Genomic DNA, 17707 nt, shown 5'->3' on the forward strand with positions numbered 1-17707 from the left:
CAGAAGACAGCTGCTCGGGCCTACTTTACACCATCGTGCCAATCCTGGAGATTGGTTAAGATGTGGTAAAAGATAAAATTAAAAATTAGAAGAAGAGAAGAGAAAAAGAAAAAAGAAAAAGTTAGCCTGATCAAAGGCAAGACGGGAGAAAAATACATCGACCCCACCAATGCTTCCAAAACCATGGGATCGTGGAGCTCTGGACAATAACGGCCGAAAAGCAGCACTCCGGACGGATTACGGAGGACTAACTCAACTTCTTAGAGCCAACCCAAGATTATCCTATAATACAACGTGTTATAGCCAGTTTGGCCCATGCGCTAAAAACTAGGGCAACTTTGCCTTGAAAACTGTTTCTATTGTTAATTATAGCGGAGATGGTCCAAGCTGTCCATACTCTACAGGCTAGGCACCAAAAGGGTTGATTCAAAAAAGGCCTGAAGATCACAAAAACGACAACTTTCCCCCAGTATTTACTATACAATACCAAAAGGCCCATCCGCGTAGGCCTCTCTCTCTCTCTCTTTCTTTTTTCCCCTCTCCTTTTGCCTGGTATGAGAAATCATCCATCCAAAACCAAGACTAATAAAAAACCCACCGACAATCAGAACCATGGAATCTATGACATTGCCATTCCCATTGGCTGGAGCATCTGGACCGGCGTGGTTCGTAATTTTTAACATTAGCCAACGACTATTAGGGAATCTAAGTCTGAGGGCCCTAGACAGTCGAGTTGGGTAAAGTGCCTTACTCCATACGTATCTACAATGGAGATAATGCATTTCATTGATCATAATTCAATTTGAAAGGAGGGTGGGATACTCCACGAGATGGCAGAGATTTTCCTCAGCCTCGTGAGGAGGGAAAAAAAATTTTTTTTATTTTAATTTCTTTGGATTTCGATTTTTATCTCACTTTTCTAAATTGGGATTTAGCTTGTTCGAACGGTTGAGAATGGTTATGACGGCAACAGGTAGGCGTACCTAAAGCTAAACCCACAGCCTGACTGGACAGTACCTGATCTGATCTTCAAGGTATGTACGCGTACGCGACGCGATTCACCTACCTATCAAGTTTGATACATGTACCTTGCTTGAGTAATTTCAGAGGGAAGGAAATGAGAAGTTAAAAAAAAAAAAAAAAAAAAAAAAAAAAAGGCCTTTTATCTATAGAGATAGTCTTGATGTAAATACCTTACACTCCAGCTCCTACATCCTACAGATACCTAGCTAGGTATGTATGTATGCATGTGCCATGATTGTGGTTTCGGCACGGGAGTCTCAGAACTGTCTCGAGATAACACCAAAACCCAAAACAAAAGAGAAACACCTCTGGCATGAGTAAGGGGTAGCGATTAGTTTACCTGAATCCCTCGAGGTGTACGGAGTATCGTAAGATGAATGAACCCATTGATGAGGTGACATTCCCTTGCATTCATAATATCCGACTTGAACCTTCGTCAAGGTATGTGGAGAGACACAAAGATGTAGGTACAGAATTACATATACGATGGTCCGTCCCTACCGGATGGATATTGGTTGGTTGTCAGTCCCTTGCAGGAGACCATCAACCCCCATGCATTAGTAGGTATGGAACCCTCCATCTGTTCTTGGTGTGTCTGATTTTTTTAAGGTTCAGATACAGTGGAAAAGCCAAACAGATTGATGATGATGATGATGATGTATACTCGCATATACATTAGCCTCGAGTATATTATGCCAAGATACAGTAAGTACATTTAAAAATGAAAAAGGAAAAAAAGAAAATTCTTCGTCCACAATAGACAAGCCTTGTTAATGGATGTCAACGTGAACCATCACTGCATTTACAAAGTATAAGATTGGAAAGACTTGGAACCATGGATCGGGTAATGCCCAACATACCCAACAACTGAAGTCGTCTGACACCCATGAAACACCGTGTCCGCTCGAGTTTCCATAAACCTCTTTCCTAACCCGCAGGGCCGCCAAGGGAAGGACTCGGAATTGAAAAAAAAAACTACTCCGTATATATATATATAAAATGAATATCAAAACCAGATAAAAAGGGGTTCAGCCGAATGCATTAAAGCTCATTTATGCAAGCGTATTACTCTTACAACATCGAGATATACTACATATCAAGACCGCCATGTGGTCGTAGTACACACACGACCAAGGTCGCCCAATCCCTGATCCACCCACGAACAGTAAGCACTAGCCCTACTAGTGGCCTAGCTTGGGCATTGGGAAATGCGTTAAACAAATTTGGTTTGGTTCGTGTAGATGGTCTAGAATAAATTCCGATCATGGTACGCGCCAGAAGTCAAGAGAGCATACTACCCTACACTCAATGCGCGATAAAGACGGTTGGGTAAAAAAGAAGACAATGAAAGCCATGCTGTATGTCGTCTTCAGTCTGACCTATCTACGCGACCAAAGAATGAAGCTGTGCCTGAAAATCAATGAACCTGGTCCACTCAAGGCGAAGTAAACATTGCTGGAGTAATATAATGTCAGTACCCATTAATATCTATGTACAGGTGTGGGCACGAGGGCGTGTGATAATTCGTGTTGAAGGTATTCAAGTTTTGCAGTGTCATCGATTCTGTAAAGGAACCCAAAGATCATTTTGAAAGAAAATCAAATGTCACTTATATGGCCTGTCCTTACCTGGGAAACAACTGCACACATAGCGGAGGATAGGAATACTACTATCAGGGAAAAAGGGGACCCTTAGACCAGTGAGAATAATGCCTGTGGCCCTTCTTTAGATACCGGAATACTTCTTTGCGCTCCGAAGCAGTCCTTCAACGCCTTTGGCGAGGAAACCCCAGACCCTTGATGTACCCTTTTCTCTATACTGCTGTAGTGCCAGACCTATTGCTTTCAATCCTCACATGTCATTCAACAAGGAGGCCGCATATGCTATATTATGGAATCACTAATCACGAACCCAGAGCCGAATGCTGCTTGGCCTGATTGTTATTGTCAGAATCCTCACTCACTCGGCTCAGCCTGGCAAGCATCTCCGGGAGCCAAGTTCGTGTCACAGAATTCTCCCGCTTTCCCCAGCTCATCTCCAAGTAATTGAATCGTCTTCTCGTAAACTCTTGCGGTCTCCATCTCCCACCTCCCAGGAGCTGTGTAATCATCCGTACTGAAGACATCATCCATATCATCGTCGTCATCACTGAGGTCATCTTCATCGTCAGGACGATCAACTTGCTCTCTGGCCTCTACAACAGCTACACGGCAAGTCTCGGCAATACTTTTGATTCGGACTTTCTCCGTCATAGATACAACATTGCGTCTTGATTCGAATCCTGGCAGGGGTGCCCCAGAGTCGGCGTCCTCTCCGGTTAGGAGAGATGCAAATACGGAATCCAGCTTCTTAAGTAGACGGAAAGTCGCCTTCGGAGAGAAGGGGTATTCAGGGAGGTATGTGTTAATATACACCGCCAGAGAGATCAAATATGGTATTTGAAGAGATGCTGTGTGAAGTCAGCTAAGTTTCTTACTAGACTTCTTTCGCTCCACGCAGCGAGTGAAGTAGGGCAGATACACATACGCGTCCCAGTAACCCAAAGAATATCGACCAAGCCCTCAATATCTTTGGCTACTTCTTTGAAGCTCTCATATCCCCTTTCCGACTCCTGCTGGGCTTGGTCATCAAATGCACTGCTGAACTTCTTGGCATGTCGGCGATTGACGATCAAGATTGTCTTGTCAACATGGTTGATGACAGTGGTTTCTTTTGTTGAACCTGCCTTGAGGGGGTGCAGTCTTGGTCTGGGAAGAATGGATGGAGTAGCAGTGGATGTCGAGGGAGCTGGGGAGGAAAGAGACGGCTGTATGAACCCCCCTGGATCTGGATGTGATGTAGTAAAAGACATGGACGAGATTTATATATAGAAGTTATACAAGGGTAAAGTGGTCTTCGCCAAAAATGATACAAGGAAACGAACCCAAATCACACCCCTTTTGTAGAGTAGCAACGGATTCAACAGTGAAATGCGCACAGTTTCAGACAAGATTACTATCCTGCCCTATGCAGATCTGCAAACGGAAACAATAGGAAATACAGCGTTCCTTAGTCCAAGTACCTGGTCGTGTATGGAGTCAGCTGGGCGATCATGTGCAACTGAAGATGTCATGCCAAGCCCTAAAGATAGAATAAACGCGGTGGTCTGTGCGCAATACAGACTGATTATATGCACCTCGCAAGGATCTACTCGTATAAGGCCAAAATCATGGTCCCATGGCTGGAGAAGATATAGTTGTTATTTAATCTATTCTAAATACAGACATATAAAGTCACAGGCATAGCTATTGCACGCGGCGCCTTAATATTTAAAATCAACAAGTAGGTATACATATCATCAACCGGTACATGCGCCTATTTTATCTCACAGCTCCGAGATCATAAGATTTAGAGGGAAATAAAAGTACCTAGTCGGAGTAACGATTATCAGCAGGTGTCCTAAATCCGCGGCAGAACTCTATAGACAAGGGCGATTGCTTGTTGCTTCAGAGAAGTGAGAAGATATTGATTACGCTGGTTTTTGAAGGCATGGCATGACGTCGACCAAGGTCAAGTCTTGCTCTCCTCTGGCCCCAGCGGACTCATCATTGGTATGAAAAATAATGAAATACCATGTAAAAAATGAAAGAAAGCGCACGTTACTCACAGTCACTTCACACGTACATCTCCAATCCATGAGGAAGTCAAAACTTTTAATCAACCCCAAACGCCATGCTAAGAATCCATGCCGACACACAATGAACGCATTACTCAGGCTAATAAGTCATCAGCAATGAAACTCCTTGATTAGGAGAAAAAAAAAGGGGGGGGTGGGAAATAGTAGGAAACAAAATTTAACTCACCCTAATTTTTCCCTTCCGTTTCTTCATCTCCTCCAACTTCTTCTTATCCTCATCGAACTTCTTCAGCAACTCATTCTGCCTCTCCTTCCTCTTCTCCCTAGACTGGAACCGATAGAAGTCTTCCAATCCCTGCGACTTCTGCTTCTGCTTCTCTATCAACTCCCTAGCTTCATCTTCGTGTGCAACAGACGTAAGCTTCGGCCCACTCGTAACCGTGATAAATCCATCCTCGTCCGGCTCCTGTGCCCTGAGTGCCTGCTCCTTCCTCCTCGCCTCGGCAACAGCTTCAAACATCGTCATGAAATCGTTCACCGTGCGCAGCAACTCCGCGCGGGGAGGATACCGAACCTCTTCATGGTTGAGATAACGCTGTAAGCCCAGCTGAGGAAGACGGTCCTCGAGGCCTTCGCCCCAAACAATTTCCCCATCCTTCCTTTTGCCTGCTTTCTTGGCCGCTTTCACACTGGCCACCATACTGGGCTTATCGACAAAGACGACGACGGCATGCGCACCGCTTTTTTGAAGTTCCCGGTCCCACGTAGACGGTAACGCGACATCATCCAGCTGATTCTGTAGCTCATCGACTGTCACTCTCTTTCTCTTTTTGCTCTTCGAAACATTCGCGACCATGCTATGCGCCGTGGTCATTCCTCCCTTCTTCTTCGTCGGTACGGCTTCGAAGTGGACTCGCTCTACACGGCCGGCGGCTAGCTGGCTCCCGAATAAGTGACGCAAGTGTAGTTCTGTCGTGTCGATGGGAACATTGACTACGAATAGCGAGCGGGGTGTATCAGCATCGGGAATGCGTGGTTCATGAGGTCGGAGGTAGAGATAATGTGTTGCGGGCTTTGCACGCTTGGACTCGGCGGGGGGTAAACGAAGTGGCAAGACGGTGTAGCCAGCTATTTCTAGATCCTTTCCCATTTTTACTGTGTGGTTTTAGTGAAAAATGGAAATCTAGAAAAGAAGAAGAAAAGTTAGGTTGATGGGTTTTGTTGCACGGAAGAAATTCTAGCGGGAAATTTTATTTTAGCCGGGAAGGCGGAGAAAATAAATTTATCTGATTTAAATAAAACAAACCCCTTCTACTATAGACTATCTGCGAACATTGCACATGGAACTACCAGACATCTGAAGTACTTGTAATACACTCAGCATAGCGAATGGCACTCTACTCAGGAGAAAAACAAGCCGTAAGCTTTACTCAATGTTAACGCCTCGTATATTGTTCGTCGTGATCCGTGCATCACGATAGAGTTGTTGCATTCTACACCTTATCGGGATCATTGATACCGCCATTAGTGATCACGTAGGTCGCTTCTTGCTCCGGACAATCTAGATCTCTCAGCTAGGGTGGTCATCTTAATCTCAGGAGAACTATACCTGGTGAGTCCTGAATTTTTGCAACACGTTCGTCTCCGCGGCCTTTGCGGAGAAGAACTCGAGTTGTGGATGCATGCGCTAGGACATGGCCACCCACAGGCTTGCGTCCATCTGCACCCGCAAAGAGGGCACTAGCACCAGGATCACTCTGGACTTGATTCGTCTATCTTTACATGAGATTGACATCCTCCGCGACTATGGAAGCCACTCACCATTAGGACGCAAACATTGAATTCTAAAGTGATATCCAGTCAGTCCACATATCAAAGGGCCAGAACAGGAGTATAAACCTTCAGCCATATGGGCGAGCTTCATCAGAAACTGATTAAGCTTCTGCTGACGGTCCGCAAGTTCTCCACGCCCACAGTAATCCACCCGGAAGCAATTCATGATACTGTCAATGATCAAAAGGCGATATTCTCCACCAGTGAACTCTTTGCTCAGGGTATTCAACAATTCTAGCTGATGTTCACTATTAAGAGCTCGCGCATAGGCAATATTTTCCCGAGCCGAGTCAGCGTCAACGCCGAATCGTTCGGCAATCTGAGCAATACGCTCTGGTCTGAACGTGCCTTCGGTATCAATGTAAGCAACTTTGCCGTCTGCACCGCCCATTTCCTTTGGAAGCTGTGCCACGACGGACATAGTATGTGATAGCTGTGTCTTGCCACACCGGAATTCCCCAAAGACTTCGCTGATACTCATGCTTTGGAAACCACTAAGACAGTCAGTGGTTCGTTCTATGGCAATAGTGCCTACGACTTACCCTCCCAATATAGCATCAAATTGCTTGCTCCCCGTTGAGATACGAACCACTCTCTTCCGCTGATGGCTCAACTCCATTGCCGTGATGAATCCAGACGCAGATGGCTAGTTGAATCAGTCACAGTGGTATAATCTTAAGCCATGTCTTTGCATACCAAACACTTGTTGATGGCATCCTTGATCTTTTCAACTTTGACCTCACTGAAGCCTCTAATCTTCAGAAGGGTCTTTCGGGTAGCCCCATGAACGGACTAGGCAAGGTAAACATAAGAATATCTAAGAACCTAGACGGCTTGCGTCTGTAAAGGCCACGGGACATACAGCAACAGTATAGAAGCCATTGGTCTTCAATTTTGTGATATCGGCGGCACCGACCCCTGTTCGCGGTGAGATCATACTTCACTTGGATGGCCTGGAGGTATACCATGAGCTTGAATGCTGTCAACGTCCACGATGAAGACCTGTAAATGCCACAGCTCAGATTGAGTCAGAAATCACGAGCTTGAGAGAAGTGAAGAGCATTAAAATAAAATAAAAAAATGATCAAGGGAATAAACTCAACATCATCATTGAACTCATCACTCGAATCAGAGCCGGGCATGATGTCTGTGTACAAGCGAGCCCAGTTTAGGCCACAAGGGATATTGTGAGATAAGTTTCTTGGGAGAGCACTGAGGAGAAGGGGGTGAACTGAGACTCGAATTGAAAGAAATTCAGGGTCACGAGCCTTTCCATAACAGGAAATCGTCCAGAACTAGGTACCTGGTAGGTACTAATGGGTTGGACCACCTTATTGGGATGACAATCCGCAGGTAGTCCAATAGAATGTTTCAAAATATATAGCTAGGCTAAGACCAAACGGAATGAGGCGGCCTTATTCCCAGTCACAGATCCATAAAGATAGGAATGCAAAGCCTGAACCTGGAATACATGAGATGCAACAGGAGAGATCCATTCTCGGAGAGTGGAATGAGCGAAATGATACGAAGAAAGACGGTGGTACTTAAGAGAAATTGGAATTTGCTTTTCTGCTTTTTTTCCCCTGCTTTTGCTTCCCATTCATCAGAAATAGAGTATAGTACGGAAAGATGAGGTAACAACCGCGCCAGGTACCATTCTTTGATCACCAATGATCTTCAGTACCACAATCCCATTTGTACCATCTTTAAGCCTTTTCCTATGCATATCAACGCGTCTGCTTTTGTCCAACTATGTCTCTCCTGCGCTCAATTAACCCTTCGCCTCGCCTCGCCTCGCCTCGTCTCCTTCTTTTCTTGCCGCACCTATAATTCAAAAAGTGAAAGATACCCGAGGGAACAATGGACGCCAATCGTAAGAACCTGAGCCATGTATAGGATCCAAACCGTAAGGGAGCCTAAGACTTCGTGAAACTTTTGTTCGTCGTATACAAAAGAGGAATAGAAAAGGCCGGTGCCGAGAACTGAAACACGGGGGCGTAATATATGCAAAGGAAGATACATGGGAGTAGAAAGAAATCAAGACCGTAGTCGGCAAGCCCTAATACAAAAACGAAAAAAGGAAACAGACTCCCAAAAATGGGATCGATAAATTTCGAACCGCACAGCTGCTTATGCGACAGCGGTAGTAGGAGCAGCAGGCGCAACAGGGGCAGCCTCTGTGCTAGTCTCGGCGGCGGCGGCGGCGGCGGCGCCGGTAGCAGGGGCAGCCGGAGTAGCAGCGGTGGTAGACTCAGCAGGCTGCTGGGTAGCGGCCTCGTTGTTGGGGCAGTCCCGGGAGATGTGACCAGCCTGGGCACACTTGTAGCAGACCTTGCCAGCAGAGCTCAAGGGGCCACCATTGGGGGCGGTGCAGTCACGAGAGATGTGGCCCTAGGAAAAGTTAAAATCCATTATTCGAACTAACACAGTGGGCTACATGTTATACTCACAAGCTTGCCGCAAGCGTAGCACTTCATAGCCTGAGCCTGACAGTCACGGGCGAAGTGGTTAGGGCCACCGCACTTATAGCAAGTGGCAGCGCGAGGATAACCACCGTATCCGCCACGGAAGCCACCGTTATATCCACCACGAGGGGCACCGACACCGCGGCCAGCGCCAGAAGCAGGAGCCGGGCAGTTGCGCTGGAACGAAATCAGTCAACCTCTATCTGACGACACCTCCAGCATGAGAAACATACAGCAAGGTGGCCTGGCTGGCTGCAGTTGTAGCAACGGCCATTCGCGCCATTGAGACGCAGAGTGGGACAGTCGGCCTGAACGTGGCCTAAGCCCTGGCAGTTGTAGCATTGCTTGGCTAGAAAATACATGTCAACCTCCTTATTCTTTCATTCTTGTCAACTGGGAATCCTTACTCTCGGTAGTACGAGGACGGGGGCAGCTGCTGGACTCATGGCCTATCGATGCATTAGGTTTCGGTACTAGGAAAGTAGTACGCATGGTACCTTACCAGGTTGCTTGCCTTATGAAGAATGACATATTAGCGAACTATATTCAGAAATTACAAGCAAATAGAATCACTTACAGTTGTAGCAGAGACGCTCAGACGAAGAGCACACCTCTACCAGCCCGTTAGCGAAGTCCGGCAGATTGATAGTCCTCGACTAGGGTAACCAACCGGCATAGTGGCCAATATTGCCACACTTGTAGCACGCACGGCGAGAAAGCAACATCTTGTCGGTATACTAGCTAGCCAGAAACACTATTGTCAGTCGCTATGCCCAAGTATCATTCGTCTTGTAACTCGGTTCGTAGAGGATATCTTCTTGCATGGTCTGTGAAACGAGCGCCGCGGAATTCAATGGCCGGTAAGCCAGCGATGTAAATATGGCAGATGCTTGCTCTCGCAGTCTTTTTGAACCATTTTAAACCGTCCGAAAACCGACAAATATAGGAAAGGGGGAATATGTGCGCATGTGAAGCACACCAAGAAAGGTTGAGAAAGTCGAACGGCGCTTGTGCGCCCTCCAGTACAGCAAAGATGCCAAAAGTCACGAGAGGTTTCCGAGAACTTTGGAGAGACTCACTCTTCCTAAAACCAACAGCAAACTTCAAATCTCCTTGTCAAATATGCTGAATTTGACCGTCAACTTGAGAACCTTGGAGGAGGAGCAACACTTCCAACAGCCCACTCTCGACACTGGAAAAAAGTGGGCTGACAAAGAAAAAGCGACTAAAAAAAAAAAAAAAAGTACCACACAGAACTTACAACACAGCAGCTCTCCAAACGTAACCCTCGCAGCACTCCAACAATCCCTCCGAACCACAGGGAAGAACAGGAAATATCTTAGAAAATTCTCGTAACCCACAGAAGAGTAAAAATTCAGTCAAGCGATGAAGCCGAGACAGGAAAAGGCAGACAATGTTTTAGTTTCTTACACTAAGGGTTACTTTCGATTACAGAACGCTAGAAAAGACAAGGAAAAAAAGAGAAAAAACTTAACTCCCGGGCTTTCCCGTATTGCGTATAGTTGTTACAGTATTACCGTCGACATCCCCGGATTCCGTATCGGTTGGCACGGGCCTGAGGCACACATTCCCGAGGGATTGACAATTTGACATTCTCTAGTGCTCCCTTGCGTTTCCAATACCACACCCCATCGTGAACCCTGACGTGTGAACTCTGAAGCCCTGACGGTCACGGGGGCCAGTGTAGTTTTCCGAACTGGGAGAAGCGCCTGATTTTGTGCAGTGTGTGGTCCTTTGTCCCTCAATATTTTTAGTTCTCCATTTTCCCTTCATGTTCTGGCATACGTACCAATGTCATTGGAACCCACCTTCTACTGCTCTTCAAAGGCTTAGCCATCTGTCAGCCATACCTAAAGCAGTTAAGACATTCTCAAGCACCTTCTGCAACAACTGATCATATTAGACAGTAGAGTACACTTACGCGGCGGTACTCGACTGGACTAACCAAACAGCTTTTGGCATATGGAATACCCTCCGAATGCATGGACATGGACAACGTTGCTTGTTGCACTGTGACATGGTTGTAGTCAGTTTCCCCGTTCAGCAGACCCTCGCTTTCCTTGCACATCCGTGGTGTTTAAAGGCTACGCAGGGCAAGAGATGCTACTACATACATTTATAGCACTTGAGGAAAGATCCCGCACGTAGCAGAGACTCGCGGTAACATGGAATTTTCATCTTGGTCAGCCCCTGCGGACCACTCAGGTTCCTCCCTATCTGAAGAGTGTGTTAAGGTTTGAGTGCTGATTCCATGGTTGACGGCTATGAATTTTACGTAGCGTCTGCGCTTACCAAGTGATTAAAACCTACCTGAGTCAAGCATACAGTGTATCATATTAGACTTGCATGGAGCATATTTAAATCGCCTAAGACACATATATAGAGATACATATATATATCTCCCAGACCATCTTTTAATTTATAAGTTACAACTATCCCACAGTGACAGTGTATAACTTGGCTGGTAATAACTTTCAAGATATTTAACAGTGTTCTTGACGGCAATAAAATATTAAATCATCAATCAGCACCATTACGACGTTCCCGCAGCGTCTTCCATGCTCATAATTCATACGTACGGAAGCCGAACACTCAGTTCTTTAGTTATATTGTGCCTCTTCCAGAATATATTTGCTCTCTCGGGCATGTTCAGTTTGTTCCTCAGACTACACAGACTGCCTCTACCAGCTATGTTAGTTTCACTCCTACGGCAGGGAGTGATGCTGCCACTCCCGAGACTTCAGATGTGGAAACAGTTCACCCAACCAGATGAGCGTTCCCGAAGGTGAATAGATACAGGCATGATTCCATTGTTAGATTGTTTGGCCTTGAATATGACTAATTGGGGTGCTTACCGTGCCTGAGCTAGTGGAACGGTGGGAAAGGGTTGGTCAGTTTTCACCCAATAAATGGATACGTTAAGTTGGAGAGATGGACAGTGTCTTTGCACGTTTACTACACTTCTTTATCCGCTCACTCGTTCACTCGTCAATGAGATTCTCTTTATGGCTCAGGTGCTGCTAAGCGACCATTTCATTCATATATTAATGTGCCATGCAATGCATATGGTAATAGAATCAAACAGTAGTCATCAAGATGTTTACTCTTCCTTCTCAATCACAGCAGGGGCCTTAATCTCACGGCCCTTGAGGAACTCAAGCCCCTCACCACCCTGTTCAAATTATGTTAGTATAGATCCTCGGATGAACATACAACTTGTTCGTTCTCGAACGGCAATAAGGACGGCGAACTCACATAGCTGATCAGCGGGGAGACCTCAACTCCGACGGCCTCGCCTTCGGTGACAACAACACCGCCGGCTTTCTCAATCCAGCGCTGTCCCTGGTTCATGATGTCGCGCTTACTAGTGTCAGGGTCATCCTCACCTGTGCCCCTGGCATTCTTCAACGGCGAGAACTCATCCTCGCGGCGTACCTCGATGGATGCGAACTTCTCCAGAGGAGTCAACGGGAAGACGTCGAAGACGAACTGCTCCAACTTGATACCGTTGGGCTTCTCAGGCTTGAAGCTCTCGCCAGTCTCGGTGTTCACGCAAGGAATTTTCTTACGAGCAACGTGATGAGGCAGCTTGTGGGACCAAGTCTCGATGGACTCAAAGAAGCGGAAGGAATAGTAGTGGTTGACAATGTTGGCGGCACGGAACTTCAGCACGTCAGGCTGCTTGGGGTCCTTAGCCTCGGCCGTCTCCTTGTCGATTTCGGAGTACTCGACCACATCAGGCTTGCCGTTCTTCTGAAGGATCAAGCCGACCGACTCGGTAGCATTGCGCTTACGGACCACCTTGGTAGCAATATCGACCTTCTTGGAAGCGGCGAAACCAATGAAGACGGGGTCGGCAACCTTGACTAGGCAGTTATCGACGCAGTAAGTGTGAATGTGTTCAATACCACGCTTCCGCATGTCTTCACGCACTCCAGAGGTAATGAGGGCTTGGTAGATTCCGCCATTTCCATCAGGGGCAACAGCAGCCTAGACATAGTTGTCAGGACACTGGATTGGTCTCCACCAAAGGGAGTATTCATACCTTAGACTTGGTCTCCAGCAAAATCTTACCCTCATTGGAAATGCAGGGCAGGACACCCTGTTCGAAGATGACGACGTTCTTCTTGTCCAGTCCAAAATACTTGTGCTGCTCGAAGAACTCCTCCGTGGGCTTGCGGGTAGGCCCGCTGGTCATGACATACCAAGGGATAATGGCTTCCTTGCCGGAAGTTCCTTGTGCCAAGAGCTGGAGCTTGGCAATACGCTCTGCCTGAATCTGGAAGAGGGACTTCTGACTGGGTAGACCAATATCGAAGCAGCCCTTGGGTGCTGAGCTTCCCAAGCGGGTACCCTGTCCACCAGCCATCAAGACCACGGCAACCTTGTTCTCCGACACCGCCTGGAGACCTTCATCGTACCACCGCTGAATGTCCTTCGGGTCGGAGTCCATTATAGAGGCAGTAGCCACTTCAGGGAGGGGTTCGAGGGTAACGGGACCATCCTGAGTTTTGGCGGGGTTCAGGACCTTGTCGGCCAGTTCATTGATCCGGTTAGGGTCGAAGTTGCTCAGCTGATGGAAGAGCTGAGCCTTCTCGACCTGGTTTAATTGATTGACGAATTTGAAGACATGTCCCTGCCCGGCATCGGTATACTTCTGTTGTAGTTGATGGAACTCTTCAGGGGAAGGCTGACGAGGAGTGTTGTCGGAATGACCATGGAGCAGGTTGGATACGGTTTCCTTAATAGCTGCCGCCATGGTGTTGAACTTGAGTGTAAGTGGATTCGGAGGGAAATGTGCAGAGTTTGTTCAAAGGCAAGAGAGATGTGGATGTGTGGGGGAAGAGAATGAGGGAAAGCGAGAACTAGAGTCCGGGAGGGGTTTTTGGGAATGAATGGCGGGGTGCAACTGAAGCTCTGGGATGAAGGGTCTTTTAAAGCAACAACTACAACTTAATCTAGTACTAAGGAGTGTGTTGTCAAGCCACGGGCTGACCGCTAGGAATAGTCTACCTCACTAATGATTTATTTTTATTCCACTATTATTTTTAGTCAGGAGTAACAGACAGAGAGGTGCTCCATACCTGATAGTAGTACTTACTCCTACTAGCCTAGTGCTCCATCGCAACCACAATTTTCCCATATTACTATTTGAGGGTATGCGCCTATAATTAGCGATCAGCAAGTGAGTTTCCAAGTCTCGACGGGAGATCGGACTGGCCAACCACGCCTCACGGTACGGTCGAAGGCGGAGCTCTCGTGGGCCACCATCGATGTGAAGCCGTGGGGCCACAAGTTTCATCAGGGGGTTTCGGTTGGTCAGTGGGATCGAGGGAGTCTCCATGATGACTATTGCCCATATTTATTGAGTTACGTAGGTATGCTTGGTTTATTTTACATGGAATACAACAGACATTAGGAATATGAAGAACACATCAACGACGCCTCCTTTCCCGGTAACGTTCATCATCCCGGCGTCGCTCACGGTGGTTGTAGCGACCACGATCCTTATCGCGATATTCTCCTCGTGCTGGGCTTCGACTGTGAGACCGGTCGCCGGGTCGTCTTCGATAAGGATCTCGATAGGAGTCTCGCCGAGGACTTCGACTAGCCCGTCGGTCACGATTGGAACTCCGTTGTGGACTCCGGCTGTATGACCGCCTGCGAGGAGCCTTGTCGCCCTTGTCAAACACCAGGGTATAATCGTTCTCCTTTTCACGAGCGTTATCAGACGCCCTATACTGGCGCTTCTTCTCAAGACTTGCTACGCCGCCAAATCCGCCCCGCTGGCCACTGCGCTTGGAGATAGTAGCGTTTCTCCAGCTTTCTGACAGTTTCGACACCTGCATGACTCATCAGCAACGCTAGGTAGTAAACTAGAATCGTAGAACTGACACTTTGAGAGAAATCCACATGGATACGATGATCATCAATTAGCACGCCCTGCATCTTGAAGTAGGCTTGTTCGCAATCTTTCTGATTCTCAAACTCGATAAAAGCGTACTGCAAGCTGTCACCTGTTCGTTTGTCTCGAATGACCTCGCATGATAAGATTGTACCAAACCGGCTGAAGATCAAATGAAGATCCTCGTCTACTATCCGTCAGTGTATGGCTCTCTACAGACATGAGAGAACATTTAGGGGGACGGCGAACTCATACCTTGAGTGACAGGATTCAACTTGCAGACAAACAAGACATTCTCTGGCGGCTTAACCTCCGCAAATGGGAGATCACCAACCATTTCAAGGGTCAGCGCCTGTGCTCTTGCTTCGCGCTCTCGCCGTAATTTCTCCATAGATTCCTCATCCATATTATCATCGAGCTCCTCATCATCAGCTATTCTCACAGTAGCTAGCTGCGCCTTCGACGGCAAAGGGCTCTCAGCTGGAGCCACCAGGCCCGGGGGATCGTCGAATGGGTCATCAAGAATAACCGTATGTCGAATACGGATGTCCTTGAGCGGCCGACCCCGGTCGTCTATGAAGGCTTCGTTTACTTTCTCAAGGACATCGAATCCCTCCACAACCTTGCCAAAGATCACCGCTTTGCCATCCAGGTAATCAAGATTCTCTCCCAATGTGACGATGAACTGGCTCGCAGCGATGCGCTGATCGGGGTCATGCGGCGACGGAACTGTTGCCATGCTCACTGTTCCTCTTTCATCGTGCTTCAACTTTGGCGGGGGCTCGAGCGAAAACGTCCTCTTCGGCGGACCTTCTAGGAGGCCCCATATCGACGAACCGCCATCGCTTTCTGAGGAATCAGGTCCGAGGGGATCGCCGGTTTGAAAAGTAAAGTTTTTTTGGACACTATGGACGGGCGAAAAATTGTAGTACTTGACTTTGCATAGCTTCAGGAAGCTATAGCGGAAGAAAATGGATAGCTTAGTTTCGGTTCAGCTACTCGACATCATACACGCGCAAGATACACAAAAGCCAAACTAACGCGTGAGAAGCAAGGGTACTTACTTTTCGCACGCTTTAGGACACTCGTCGACTAGTAAGTCAATGACAATGTCACCAAGGGAGGTCTCCAGCAGGACGCTCATGGCGCTCTGGTGGTCACACGTGAAGCGGGGATGATGATCGGCCGTGCGTTAGAAAAGGATACAAGGGGAAAGAAAAGAAGGGATCAAATATTAGAAATGGACAGAAGAAACCAGAATAAGAAAGGGGCCAGCGCAGCAGTAAGGGATTAAGCTATTGATCGGAAGCTTGACGGGGTGGAGAGAGAGATGATATGGCTGAAGAATTGACGGCAGTATCTTTTAGTCTACAGATTAAAGGCGGAAAAGTTAAGGTGCGGAGCCGCTGCCACCAAACAGAAGCCAATTTGATCCGTCGATCCCCAGCTAGTTACTTGGTACTTTGGTATAGGTAGAGCCATGACCACATCTAGTCGGCTGACCCCTACCCCGATGGACACTATTCCTTTCTACTTCTATTTTCGAGGAGCTTCCACCTCTCGAATCGTTGAACCGGCACCCCTTCGTGTAACTAGAACTCACTTCTCAATCCAACGGCAGGCCTTCCAGGAGACCCGTTCGATGCGAAATCGGGCGCGCAAGGTGGACATGCTCAAAGGTTGGCCAAGATTGGTGAGCTGTTATTTATCATGACAAATGATCCGTTTGGTCGGTTCTTCTCTTGTGAGATGCGCTTCGATACTTGGAGGACAAAGCTCAACTGACTCCCGTATGCTCTTCCGTGGAGTGGAAAACGTTTATGATGTAAAACATTTTTGGTACACTTGTTAAGGTACTACTGACTGTTCACTTGTTTCTCAAGTTCCACAGCAGAAGCGTTGAATATAACGGTCTACTGCAGCTCTACCATTTCACACCGATCAGCAACTACAGAGAAAAGGGAATACACGTGGTCGATCTTGTTCTCTTCTTTCCTGTCGTACCCTTTTCGGCCTCGCAACCCGTCTCAGTTGTTCTTTCCTCAATAATAATCTATTTTTTCTTTTCTTTTCTTTTTGTACCCCTAGGCAATCATTAGCTCCAGCGCTAACATATGTCAAGCACGTTTCACTGGTTCCTGGCACCTGGTGGCTGGTCTGTTTGTCAATATGGGTCCATCTTCGACCAAACATCTTCAGAAGAAAGAAAGGATGTCTGCAGATTGCTTCAATTCTTTTCTTTTAAATGGCTTATTTAGTCTCATCATTTTCTCTTCGTTACGTCAGCGAACCTTGGTTCGACGTGATTGTGATCCTCAATTATAGACAAGGAGCTCGTTAGGTTCTTTTGTCTGCTTGACTGGGTCTACAAACAAAACCAATCTCACCAGGGAGCCTTGTTAGCGTATACGCAGGCAAATGTAAATCTGCTATGTCAGGTACATCACACCCCTGGCCTTTGTACATGACAGAGCTTTCCTGTCCAAGATTCCTGGCATTTCGTTGGATTGGTTGATAGTACAGTATCAATCTCACGTACTTTGCCTCATTAAAATGGTATTCCCATGTCTTTCTCTGCTCACTACTTTCTTCGGCTTTGTTCAATACTATTCATTGGGGATGGCATTAGATGATTGGAGAGCAATAGCCACGCAGCCGATGCACAGATGCAGATCCAGCCCAGTGACCTGGACACAGGTTTCAAGTCGGTCCATTTATGTCAGGGCTTCATTCGGGCTCAGTCTTGGCTACTAAGCCACATTTGCTTTCGTTGGGACTGGCATGATCTAATCGCGCCGAAGCATCGCCATCGGTCCTATGGCTAGGATGTGCCAGCCCAGAGTT

At 47.2% G+C, this 17707-nt stretch overlaps 6 protein-coding genes across 6 annotated transcripts; all 6 read right to left on the minus strand.

The window, feature by feature from the left end:
- Nucleotides 1–2748: 2748 nt before the first annotated feature.
- Nucleotides 2749–3275, minus strand: AO090038000599 (uncharacterized protein; the record flags this gene model as incomplete). The annotated part of the gene is made up of 2 exons (XM_023238219.1): nt 2749–2836; nt 2983–3275. The coding sequence occupies 2 exons, from the start codon at nt 3273–3275 to the stop codon at nt 2749–2751; spliced, it is 381 nt and encodes a 126-aa protein (XP_023093200.1).
- Nucleotides 3276–3448: 173 nt separating this feature from the next.
- On the minus strand, nt 3449–3874 carry AO090038000598 (uncharacterized protein; the record flags this gene model as incomplete). The annotated part of the gene is made up of 1 exon (XM_023238220.1): nt 3449–3874. The coding sequence occupies one exon, from the start codon at nt 3872–3874 to the stop codon at nt 3449–3451; it is 426 nt and encodes a 141-aa protein (XP_023093199.1).
- Nucleotides 3875–4856: 982 nt separating this feature from the next.
- Nucleotides 4857–5789, minus strand: AO090038000597 (RRP7 superfamily domain-containing protein; the record flags this gene model as incomplete). The annotated part of the gene is made up of 1 exon (XM_003190620.2): nt 4857–5789. One exon carries the CDS (start codon nt 5787–5789, stop codon nt 4857–4859), a length of 933 nt encoding a protein of 310 aa, XP_003190668.2.
- A 343-nt stretch (nt 5790–6132) lies between these two features.
- AO090038000596 (recombinase DMC1) lies at nt 6133–9429 on the minus strand (the record flags this gene model as incomplete). The annotated part of the gene is made up of 7 exons (XM_023238221.1): nt 6133–6200; nt 6249–6359; nt 6461–6966; nt 7015–7118; nt 7169–7264; nt 7335–7390; nt 9345–9429. 7 exons carry the CDS (start codon nt 9427–9429, stop codon nt 6133–6135), a joined length of 1026 nt encoding a protein of 341 aa, XP_023093198.1.
- Nucleotides 9430–12058: 2629 nt separating this feature from the next.
- AO090038000595 (UDP-N-acetylglucosamine diphosphorylase) lies at nt 12059–13717 on the minus strand (the record flags this gene model as incomplete). Its single annotated transcript, XM_001825441.3, has 3 exons — nt 12059–12130; nt 12214–12948; nt 13004–13717. 3 exons carry the CDS (start codon nt 13715–13717, stop codon nt 12059–12061), a joined length of 1521 nt encoding a protein of 506 aa, XP_001825493.1.
- A 676-nt stretch (nt 13718–14393) lies between these two features.
- AO090038000594 (uncharacterized protein) lies at nt 14394–16007 on the minus strand (the record flags this gene model as incomplete). The annotated part of the gene is made up of 4 exons (XM_001825440.3): nt 14394–14801; nt 14854–15050; nt 15119–15819; nt 15928–16007. 4 exons carry the CDS (start codon nt 16005–16007, stop codon nt 14394–14396), a joined length of 1386 nt encoding a protein of 461 aa, XP_001825492.1.
- Between the last annotated feature and the right edge of the window lie 1700 nt (nt 16008–17707).

The sequence above is a fragment of the Aspergillus oryzae genome, chromosome 6 (genome assembly GCF_000184455.2).
Source record: "Aspergillus oryzae RIB40 DNA, chromosome 6".
Taxonomy (NCBI): Eukaryota; Fungi; Ascomycota; class Eurotiomycetes; order Eurotiales; family Aspergillaceae; genus Aspergillus; species Aspergillus oryzae.